Raw genomic sequence first — 12,473 nt, 5'->3', positions numbered from 1 at the left:
GAACACCCGACAGCCCAGAACACCCGACAGCCCAGAACACCCCACAGCCCCGAGCACCCGACAGCCCAGAACACCCGACAGCCCAGAACACCCGATAGCCCAGAGCACCCGACAGCCCAGAACACCCAACAGCCTAGAACACCCGACAGCCCAGAACACCCGACAGCCTAGAACACCCTAGGGGACAGTTCTGCTCTGTCACAGTCAGCTGCTATGAGTCGAAATGGACTTGATGGTACCCAACAAGGTTCATTTATTTTTCATTTTCTCCTCCTCTGCTGTTCCTTTTTTCCCTCCTCTTTCCTTTATGACACTAAAATCACGGTAGGCCTTCAGGTCCTGCAGACCCCTGGGAAACACTGCTAGCTGTGAATGATCTTTCTCGTAGCCAGCCAAGTGCTATAGCACCGGAGCAACCATCTCAGTATGACAGACATCTCCTCAGAGGAGCTGTTGGGCTCTGTAAGAGGTTCCTAATGGAGTGGGAATTGTGTCGTTAGCAGAGGAATTAAGAGGGGAAGATCTGTTTGCTCTGATGGGAATGGTCTTGGCCAGGGTATAGTGGTGGGCGTATAGCAGTGCTTAGAACCCTCAGACAGCAAGCACACTGTAGCAGGAGACTACCCAGAGCAGCATGTGACGTGGGAGAGCGGAGAGATTCAGACTTCCACCCAGAGTGAGGTAGGGGAAGAAATGGGTGACGTGATCCGACTTACCTTTTAAAAGGATCCCTCTGGCAGCTGTGTTGAGGACATAGTGTGGAGGGCCATGGCCAAAGCAGGGACACTGGCGAGAAAGTATGTGAGTCTCCTAGGTCTGCCAGAGCAATGACTGCCCTGGAGGCTAGAATGGAGCCCTGGCGGTGGAACCCTCCCAGTGACTGTGGAAGAAAGGGCTGGCGATGGGCTCCTGGGAACCTTACAGCCTGGAAAACACCACAGGGCCCATCTGCTCTGTCACTTGGTGTCTCTGTGAGTCGGAATCAACTCAGTGTTACCCCACAGCAGCAGCGGCCTGTCAGTAAGCTGTGGTTTCCTCTGCAGTCTCTGAGGGAGGACTTCTCCCGTACCATACTCTCCTGGCTTCTGGTGGTTGCCAACAGTCCTTGGCCTTCCTTGGCTTGTAGACACACCACTCCAGTCAGTCTCTGCCTTGGTCTTCACCGGGCTGTTTCCGGTCTCTGTGTCTCCACATCTCTCCTTAAAAGGACACTAGTCATGGTATTTAGGGCCCACCCGAATCCAGTGTGGTCTCACCCTAACTTGATGACATCTATAAAGAGCTTATCTCCAAGTAAGGTCATAGGCATCGGGTCCTTTGTTGTTGTTAAGTGCCGTTGAGTTGGTTCTGACTCATAGTGACCCTGTCTGTAAAGCTGGGTTTGAGCTGTTGACCTTGTGGTTTGCAGTCCAGTACTGATCCTACAGCACCACTCCAGGAGTCCGATTCCTAGTGGGCATGAATTTTTTTGGAGGACACTATTCAGTACAGTAAGGCGCTCTGGTAGCGTAGTGGCTGTGAATTGGGCTGCAAACCTTATGGTCATCAGTTCGAAACTACCAGCTGCTCTGCGGGGAGAAAGATGAGGCTTTCTGCTCCCGTAAAGATTTACAACCTCGGAAACCCTGTACTTGGTCTCTATGGGTCGGAACCAACTCGACGGCACTTAACAACAACAGCAACAATTCAGTACAGTACAGAGTTCGACTGCAAAGTGTAAGGTCTGTGGTTAGAACCCATACCCGCTCTGCAGAAGAAAGATGTGGCCGTCTCTTTCCATAAAGATTTACAGCTTTGGAAACCCTGTCAGGCAATTCTACTCTGTCGTATAGCGTACCTGTAAGTTAGAGGGCATGGAGGGCAGGCCTATACAGAAGGAGCCCTGGTGGTGCAGTGACTAAAGCAGCTCAACTGAGTTTCTAGCCTGTCAGCCCCTCTGTGGAAGAAAGAAGTGGCAGTCTGTTTCTGTAAAGATTTACAGCTGTGGAAAGAGTTCCTGTGAATCAGAACTAACTTGATAGCAGTGGGGTTGTTTTGTTTTTGATTCAGTGCAATGCAGAGGCTGCTGTGGTCTTGCAGGGAGAGGTGATGGGGCATGAACCTGGGTGGGAGCAGTGGACCTGGGAGAAGGGCGGGAATGTGGGACTTAGGGTGGAGTAGGTGTGGACTAGGCAAGAGAAGAGCCAAGGAGGACTCTGTCTTTCCCAGATGAGCTGGGAGAAGGGGATTGCCATGGATTTCAATGAGAAAGCGTACAGGGAGAGCAGGCCCTGGGGGAGGAAATCAGGATGTTAGATCTGAAAAGCTTATTCTACTGCTAGCAAGGAGACTGCTTGGGTACACAAAAATCGCATTCGAGAGAGGAGTTCCAGGCTGGAGAAAAAATGATTGGAGTTAAAGAATTGAGAGGTCAAGGTGCTGGATGAATTGTCTATGTGGATATTGAACACCACAATGGTAACACACGGAGAGAGAAACAATAGCCAGAAGTAGCCGACTGTTCTTCTCTTTGGAAGCTGGCATCTTATGATCGTTACACTTGTTATACATGCACAATATCATCACTGAGACAAAAATTTGCCCTAGTTATCAGTTTCCTCCTGCTTTCTGTTGATTTTACTGCCTTTGCATTTGTTTATGCCATCGTTTTTATCCTATGTTACATTTTTTAATGCGTTTGCACTGTTCTATGTATTTCTCTTTTGCTGTTGTTGGTAAGGGCCGTTGAGTCGATTCCGACCCATAGCGACCCTGTATAGGGTTTCCAAGGAGCAGCTGGTGAGCTTGATCCACCGACCTTGCAGTTAAACAGCCTTGCAGTCTGGTTCATTAACCCACAGCACCACATGTCTTTATATGAGGCAGCTCATGCTTGCTTAGTGTTTGATTCACTGCAGTAGACAAATACTCTTCTGTGTGCTTTGACTGGAGTTTAGGGTTCAAGATAAAGACCTGGTATCTTTGGAATAGAGTCCTGGTGTGGCTTGTAGGCTAAGCACTAGAATGTTAACCATAAGGTTGGTGGTTTAAACCCACACATACAGTATCCTTGGAAACCAGATACAGGGTCTCTGTGAGTTGGAACCGACTCGATGGCACTTAACAGCAACAAGTTCAAACCTACTCACTGCTTCTGGGAAACCCTGTACAGGCTCGCTATGAATTGGCACCGACTCAGTGGTACTTAGCAATTTTTGGAATACTATGGGCCTTCAGGGTTAGAATGAAGTGAAACAAGGCATTGGCTCTTTGCCACTTGGCTTTCTCATGAGAAGGAAGATTAGATTTCAAAACTCAGTTTTAAGTTTTTGAGAAACATGAGTTATGTCTGAACTGAGCTTGTGAATGGATCTTCTACATTCATACTTTGAAATGCTGGTGTTCATTTCCGTGAAGGCATGTTGTTGTTGTTAAAGTGATCCTGTCTTAGGTTTCTGAGGCCTCACATTTTTGTGGGAGCAGAAAGCCTCATTTTTCTTCCGTGATGCGGCTGGTGGGCTCAAACTGCCAACCTTTAGGTTCATAGTTCAGTGTTTAAACTGTGGAGCCACTGTACATTATGAAGACATAGTACATTTAAAAAAGAGAGAGAGAGAAAGAAACCAAAACAGAAGTGAAATATTTATAAATGTATGACTGTTGTAAGTATATGATGTTGTTAAGTGCTGATGAGTTGGTTCTGATTCAGCAACCCTGTGTAGGGATTCCGAGGAGTGACTGGCGACTTTGAACCATTGACTTTGCAGTTTGCACTGACCTTGAGGTCCATGCTTATCCTGTAGCACCACACCAGGACTCCAATTATGTGATAAGTTGTTTAAAATGGTCATTTTCTACAGGAAAATATTTGTACTCACCAAACCTGTTTGTGAAGAAGTATGTAAAATAATAAGAGCTCCCTGTTTGTTGTTTAATTTGTTTTCATATACTTCATTATTTGATAAGAGAGAAATCAGTCTTCTTTACCATTTTGATAGCGGTGACTGGAATGCCTGTTCTTGGTTGCAGGTGCTCCTAGGGGAGATTTACACAGGTACAAGTGTAGCCAGAGTGATTGTGAAGGAGTTAAAAGCCAGTGCCAGCCCAAAAGAACAAGATACCTTTCTGAAAAATGGAGAACCTTACTAGTAAGTAAACCTTAACGTGTTCTGTAAACATGTCTTAATCTGTTGAAAATCAAGCGTTTAAAACTACTTCAGAATAGCCACTTACAAAATAATGCAATGTCATTAGAAACTAAAGTCTCATAACACAATACTTACTACATGTTCAAGTTTCAGTAGAAGATTCATATGTCATTCCAAGAACCAGAAAAACTCAACTTAAATGACAAAGACAATAGATTGCAACACCAAGGTGACAGTTGTTAGAATGATCTGGAAAGGATTTTAAAGCAGTCATCATACAGATGCTTTTGTGAACAATTGCTGACATACGGAAACAAATGAAAGAATCCCAGCAAAGAAATAGGAAGTCTCAGCAAAGAAATAGAAGACTTCAAATTTTTGGAGGTGAAAAACACAATAGCCAAAATGAAAAGGATGTGTTCAGTAGCAGAACGGAAAGGACTGAAGAAAAACTTAGGAACTTGAAACTAAAACAACAGCATTTATAGCATTTACACAATTTGAGCAACAAAGAGGATAAACACTAACTACAAGGGGGCTTCAACAAGTTAGTGGAAAAATTCTCTTATATTTTAATAACCTTTTTCCCACGTTTTTGAAGCCACTCGTGTGTGTGTTTGTGTGTGTGTGTAGAGTCTCACGGACAGGGGAAATCTAACAAAAAAAGGTGTAACATTTATGGAATCAGAGTGCCCAGGAAAGGAATTAAGAAATTTTTAGAGAAATAATCACTGAAAATTTTGCAAAGTTTGGAAAAGAAAGAAACTTGCAGATTCAAGATTAGTGAATCCCAAACAGGTGAAACCCAGAGAAATCCGTGCAGAGTCAGAGTTCTGAAAACTAAAGGGAAAATTAAGACTTTCTCTAATGAAGGAAAACCAGGAGGACTTGCTGTCAGGAGGCCTGCCTTAAAAGAGTAGCTAAAGGAAGTTCTCTAAACAAAGGAAATCATAAAAGAAGGAATCTTGGAAAATTAGGAAGGATAATGGAACAAATAAAAATATGGGTAGATATAATAGACTTTCCTTCTTTTAAATTTTCAAAATTACATTTTGATGGTTGAAGCAGACATCTAACATTGTCAAATGTGATTCTCAAAGGATGGATGCAGAGGAAATATTAAGACAATTATGTTACAAATGAGGAGGGAGGGTAAAGAAACTTGGAGGGAGCCAAGGTTTCTGCATCTTACTTAAAGTGGTGAAATGTTGACACCAGTAGACTGTGATATGTTATATAATGTGCTGTCTGGAGCCACCTACAGGAAGGCAGGAAAAGGAAACTAGGATAAAGAATAGAGGGAACAATACAAAAATTAAATGAAAGACTTAAGCCCTTGTCATTATTAAGTGCCTTCGAGTGATTCCAACTTGTAGCAACCCTGTATAGGTTTTCCGGGGCTTTTTAAATCTTTGCGGAAGCAGAAAGCCTCATCTTTCTCCTGTAATGCAAACGGTGGGCTCAAACCCAGACTTTGTTGTTCACAGCCCAATAAACCCTTAGCATATCAATAATTTATTAAATGTAAGTAGTTTAAATACAGTAAGAAAAAGCCAACTATACACTTACTATAAGAAACTCAACTTCATAACTGTATAGGTATATTGACCGTGAAAGGATAGGAAAAGATGTTCCATGTCAACAAACATTAATCTAAAGGAAACAGGATTGGTTATATTAAAATCAGATCAAGTAGACTCACGACTAAAGAAAACTACAAGAGACAGAGAGATTATATAACGATGAAAGGATCAACCTATTAAAAAGACCTACTAACATATATTCACTACTGTGTGTGCAATAAGGAAGGTTTCTATGGCAAAAAATGTCAAATGATGCAGGAAGCAGCAAAAGAAGATGAAAAACAGACTCACGGTACCAAAAAGCATTGGCTGATATTCATCCATTTTAAGAGGTAGCTAAGAACTGATGGTACTAAAAGAAGTTCTAGTTGCACTGAAGACATTGACGAAACACAAGGCTCCAGGAATTCACCAAGTGAGATGTTTTCAACAAATTGAAAGCACTCACTTATCTATACCAAGGAATTTGGAATATAGCTATCTGGCCAACTGATTGGAAGAGATTCTTATTTGGGCCCATTGCATAGAAAAGTGATCCACTGGAAACGCAGAGATCCTCTAACAGTATCATTAATATCACACACAAATAAATTTTTGCTGAAGAGAATTAAAAAATGTTTGCAGTAGTTTATTAATAGGGAGCTGCCAGAAGCCGGATTCAGAAGAGGACGGTAACACAGGTTGCCTTTGCTGACGTCCGATAAATCTTGGCTGAAATCAGAGCATACCAGAAAGATGTTTACTTGTGTTTCATTGACTGCCAAAGGCATTCAACTATGTGGATCATAACAAACTGGGTAACATTGTGAAGAATGGGAATTCTAGAACCCTTTTAATTGTGCTCATCAGGAACCTTTACATAAACCAAGAGGCAGTCGTGCGAAATCAGGTTTAAAATCAGGAAAGGGTGTGAAGGTTGTATCCTTTCACCATATTTATTCAGTCTGTATGCTGAGCAGAGAAACTGGACTATATTAAGAAGAATTTGGAAGGATTGGAAGAAGACTCGTTAACAACCTGTGATATGCAGATGACATAACCTTGCTGAAAGTGAAGGGGACTTTAAGATCAAAGAGTACAGAACTTAATACAGATTACAACTCAGTATAAAGAAAAGAAACCCTCACTACTAGAGTAATAAACAGAATCATGTTAGACGGAGAAAAGATTGAAATTGTCATAGATTTCATTTTACTTGGATCCACAATCAATGCTCATGGAAGTAGCAGTCAAGAAATCAAACTCCATATTGTAGTGGGTAAATGTGCCTCAAAAGACCTCTTTAAAGTGTTCAAGAGTATAGATGTCACTTTGAGGACTAAGGTTTGCCTGACCCAAGCCATGGTATTTTCTGTCGCCACATATGCATGTGAAAATTGGACAATGATTAAGAAGACTTAAAAATTTATGGCTTTGAATTATAGTATTAGCAAAGAATATTGAATATACCATGGACTGCCAGAAGAATGAACAACTCTTGTTGGAAGAAGCACAACCAGAATGTACTTTAGAAGGGAGTATGGCAAGACTTTGTCCCATGTACTTTGGACATAATATCAGGAGGGATCAGTCCCTAGAAAGGGACATCATGCTTGGTAAAGTAGGGGATCAGCGGAAAAGAGGAAGAGCTTTAACGAGATGTATTGACATAGTGGCTTCAATGGTGGGCGTAAACACAGCCAACGATGTGAAGATGGTGCAGGTCCCAGCAGTGTTTCCTTCTGTTGTACATGGGGTCACTGTGAGCTAGAACCAACTTGACAACATTACAACCACTGTGTATTCAGGAAAGAACAGAGCCTTAAAATATGTGGTGTGGCTCCAATGGATAGAATTGCAAAGAGAAATAAACACTCCCACAGTTACAGTTGGAGGTTTTAACACTTACTTATCAATAATTGACAGAAAAATCATCAAGGATATAGAATTCAAATGTGCCATTAACCAGTGAGAATGCAGTGGCTCTGTAGTGGATTGTGACCGCAAGGTTGCTGGTTTGAGCTCATTAGCTGCTCCATGGGAGAGAAGTGAGACTTTCTATTCTCACAGATTTATAGCCTCAGAAACCTGACACAGAGTTGCTGTGAGTTGGAACTGACTCGATAGCACTTAACAACAACATCAACTAATGTGATCTAATTGACATTCATGGAACACTCCACCCAGCAACTTGAGAATACACATTCTTTTCAAGCACCCATGTGACGTATGCCAAGACAGACCATATCCTGTACCATAAAATAAACCTCCATAAATTTAAAGAATTGAAACTGTACGTATTGTTTTTCTTTCCCCACAGTGCAGTGAAGCCAAAATTTGTAGCAAAATACATAAAAAACTCTAAACATTTAGAAACTAAACAGCACACTTCTTAATAATCTATGGCTCAAAGGGGAAATCTTTAGGGAAATTCAATCAAGTTTATTCAACTATATGCAAGCAAAAATACAGCATAATAGAATTCGTAGGCTGCAACTAAAGCAGTGAGGATGGGGAAATTCATAGCATTAAATTTATTGTTTAACATAAGAAATGAGGAAACGTTTCAAATCAGTAGTCTTAAGTTCACAAGAAACTAGAAAATGAAGAACAAAATAAACCCAAAACCAACAGGAGGAAGTACTAAAGATATGAGCAGAGATCAGTAAAATTGGATACAAAACCAACAGAGAAAACCAATGAAACAAAAAGCTGGTTCTTTGAGATCCGTGAAGTATGAGAGAAACTGTATTATTAGTATCAAGAAGGAAGCAGGGATATCACCACCAACCCGAAGACATCAAAGGCATAATAGAATACTACAGTGTGATAGCTGTGATTTTATTATTAAATATTTGAATAGTATAAATCTGTTGACCGTATACTTAGTATGACCTCTCTAGTGTACCATATTTAAATCATTATGAATATTAAAATTTGGGTAAATATTGGACCAGTTATACTAGCATGCTTCCTAATGAATAATGTCATGTTTTATTTTTCCAGTATTCTTCAGCATCCAAATATTCTTCAGTGTGTTGGACAATGTGTCGAAGCAATTCCTTATCTTTTGGTGTTTGAGTTCTGTGACTTGGTAAGTTTTCAGTAGAAGTTCAAGTTCAAAACTTTCAAAGGTAAATGCTTAAGTTTTTTTTTTTTTAGGGGTTTTGCTGAAAGTTTACATAGCAAGTTAAGTTCCCACTTGACAATAATATTTTTTAGGGGTTTTGCTGAAAGTTTTACATAGCAAATTAAGTTCCCACTTGACAATTTCCACAAAAATGGCTCAGTGTCCTTAGCTACATTTTCCACATCTGCCCGCATTCCCTTTCCTAGTGTTCTGATTGTTCCGTTGCCTTACTCTCATTCCTCTGCCCCCCTCTCATCTTTGCTTTTTAGATCACATGTTGACCTGTTGGACTCATACAGATTTTGTTGTTGTTGTTGTTTTTGGTAAAGCACTGATCTAATGGGTAATAGCCTATATTTTTGTGTGCCATTCTGCTTTTTTGCTAAAAGGTCATCTTGAGATGGTTATTTTTCAAGTTGTAAAGAGCATCTCAGAGCGATAGTCTAAGGGTGCCCTCTGGTTTCAGATGGTCCAGTTTGTCTGGCCTGTTTTAATAATTTGAGTGATGTTCTGCACTTCGCTCCCATTCTAACCAGAACCATCTGTTGTGCCTCCATCAGACTGTTCAATCGTGCTAGTTGGGACCTTGGTGGTTTTGACACATAGACATGCAGGAGAAGGGACTATTTCCAATTCTTCCTCCCATTTGAAGACTGTGTGGTATAATATTTCATAGTCTATTAGCTGACACACATACGTGTCTTGTACTCTGGGCTTGTACTGAACCATTTACCTGTAGTATCACATTGAGTCAAAGCAGACCCTGGAATTAGTACTAGTGTTTACCCACATTTTACTTATGATTAAAATAAGGCTCAGTGAGATTAAGAAAATGTTGTAAACCTTTGATGGTTACTGGGGGGAGGGTAAATTATTCATGGACTAGAGGGTAGACACATGTTAACATAGGTAATGTTGTTGTTGTTTTTTTAAGTGCCATCGAGTCAGTTCTGACCCATAGCAACTCCATTTAGGGTTTCCAAGGAGTGGTTGATGAGCTTGAACCACTGACCTTGCAGTTTACACCAACCTTGCAGTCCAGCTCATTAACCCACAGTGCCACACCCGGACTCCACCATGGGTAATAGGGCAGCAATATACAACAAGATGGAGGTTGGCAGAAGAAAGGTGAAGGTGGCAGGAGACCCAGGGAGGAATGTAAGAGTTAAAGGCAACAGAGGTCAGTTCTACTGACAGATGACACATGGTGCAGGAGATTGCAGTCATCGTAATGAAGCATAGTATGTGAGTTCTGGAAGATGAAACTAATGATCTGCTCTGTATACCTTCACAATAAAATTCTTTTTTTAAAGAAAGAAAATGTTGTGGACCAAAGTAAGTGGTCTAAACAGAGCTTGGATATAGGTTTGCCCCTCCTGGAAGCTTGACATCTTACCCATAGCTGCTGTTGTTGTTAGGTTGCCTCCTAGTGACACCACATGACAGAGTGGAACTGCTCCACAGGGTTTTTGTGACTGTGTATTTATGGTACCACATTGCCAGGTCTTTTCTTCCTCAGAGCTGTTGGGTGGGTTCCAAGCCCCACTGGGCAGGTTTGAACTTCCCAACCTTTTGATTAGCACTTGAGTGCTCACACATTTCTCTACTAGGGCTCCTAACTGTGATTAGATATATCGGACATCTTCCTGATTTGGGGAGCCCAAGAATCTCTTCACTCACAGGATGAGAAATAGGGAATGTAACATTTCTGTTTTGAGAGAACCTACATTTCTTGGCATATTACCTGTTGGGATTTATATTTGCAAAGATTGTTCTTTGTGAATAATAATTTCTTTGTGAAAACTTTCTGTAAACGTCTTTTCCTGTGCAGAGTATTTCATCTCACCTCTGAATATCTTTTTAATTCATTGTTTAAGGTTGTCATTGGCATATTCCAAAAGCAGCAGTAGGATGTTCATTGAATTCGTTAGGGTTTGTTGGGTTGCTTTGTACCAGAACATTACAGTGCACAGAAAAGCAGACCTGCACCCAAAGAAATCCCCAGTTCATTCGGCTGATCTGGCACCAAGCCTATGGTATCTCCAAGGCCTGTCTGAAGGCTTCAAAGGGAGCAGCAGCTCACCAGCAGGGACCCCCCTACAGACACACATCCCCAGCTCCCAACCCCCCAGAAATGGGCCCATCTGACTGAGCAGTTGACATGATCCCAAAACAGAAACTATGGAGGACAGTGCGGGTGCTTCTCTTCACATGGTCTTAGTAGGTCAGGCGCTGTTGAGAGGTGGCCCTGCTGGACAGTAACCTCTGCAGCAGAAGGGAGAGGCTGTCTGCACAGGTACCTCAGCAGCTCCCTGTAAAATGGAATTACCAGCCTGTTGTCAAAAGCACTCAGTGCTGTTCCGAGTGACTTTGGCAGCTGGGCCAGGGCCCCGGGTTTGTAGCGCCAGTGGTGACGATGTGTATGGCATGCATGGAGAGGGTCACGCAGAGTGTCATACAGAACTTGTTACCACCGGAGGTACACTGTGCCCTCCCGGGAATGAGCAGTGAGCTTGTGGTTTGCTAAAGGATCATTCATTCCCCAGAAATGTATCGAGCTCCCATGGAGTGCTCAGAGGTCTAGGGAATTTAGAGATGGATCAGCCCTGCCTTCTCGGCCTTCAGAGCCTGGCTGGCAGAGGTTTGTTCTGCCGCTGGCAGTGTATCACCTTACAAACTTACTTTAACTTTTTGCTTCTGTTTAACCATCTGTAAAATAGGGATAAAGCTGTCTAGCCCTTAAGTTATTAAAGACGACAGGTGATGAATCTAAGTCACTGAATACATTTGAGGGGGCTTCAAGGAGTTCATGGAAAATGGAATTAGAATATATGGGAATTTGTCTACTAACTTTTCCAAGCCTCCTTATTTAAGGACTTAGTAAACAGTAGTTACTTTTATTAATGTTTACTTCTTTATTGTTGTTGTAAAGTGCCATCCAGTTGATTCTGACTCACAGCCACCCTGTATAGGGCTTCTGAGGAACCACTGGTGGGTTTGAACTGCTGACCTTGTGGTTCGCAGTCCAGTGCTGATCCTGTAGCACCACACCAGGAATTATTTAAATTAATGGGTCTTAATTACTTAAGATTTGAGTCATGTGTATACAAACCCACTGTCATCAGGTTGATTACAACTCACTGCATCTGGATACGACAGACTAGAACTCCTTTTTAGACAATCTTGAGTCTGTGAATCTTCACAAGATTGGACAGCCTTGTCTTTCACCCAGGCAGTGGCTGGTGGGTTTGAACGGCAGACCTCATGGTTGGCAGCCCGACACTTAACCCACTACATCACCACGGCTCTTGGGTGATGTGTATCGGAGCATGTCATTGTTTGTAAGTGCTGGTGAGTTAGTTCCAACTCACAGTGACCCTGTATTGAGTTTCCAAGTTGCTGCTGGTGGGTTTGAACCACAAGAGCTTATCCTAGAGCGCCACACCAGGCCTCAGTATGCTGCTGCTGTTTAGTGCTATAGAGTTGACTTACGGCAATCCTGTATGGGTTTCCGAGGACTGACTGGGGAGTTTCAACCACCGGCCTTGAATTCCAAACCGACCTTGTAGTCCAGTGCTTATCCTACAATGCCACACCAGGACTCCAGGATTCAGTGTGTTGTGGTTGTTGTTGTTAGGTGCCATCGAGTCGGTA

At 42.2% G+C, this 12,473-nt stretch overlaps 1 protein-coding gene across 1 annotated transcript in view; it reads left to right on the top strand.

The window, feature by feature from the left end:
* Positions 1-12,473, top strand: part of LMTK2 (lemur tyrosine kinase 2) — a 105,013-nt gene that overhangs the window by 49,524 nt on the left and 43,016 nt on the right. The window contains exons 5-6 of the mRNA XM_006859754.1: positions 4,009-4,127; positions 8,696-8,783. Of these exons, the coding sequence (XP_006859816.1) occupies positions 4,009-4,127; positions 8,696-8,783 (207 nt within the window). The remainder of the gene's footprint in view (positions 1-4,008; positions 4,128-8,695; positions 8,784-12,473) is intronic.

This window comes from Chrysochloris asiatica, unplaced genomic scaffold (genome assembly GCF_000296735.1).
Source record: "Chrysochloris asiatica unplaced genomic scaffold, ChrAsi1.0 scaffold00034, whole genome shotgun sequence".
Taxonomy (NCBI): Eukaryota; Metazoa; Chordata; class Mammalia; order Afrosoricida; family Chrysochloridae; genus Chrysochloris; species Chrysochloris asiatica.
This window is presented reverse-complemented; position numbering and strand designations above follow the sequence as displayed.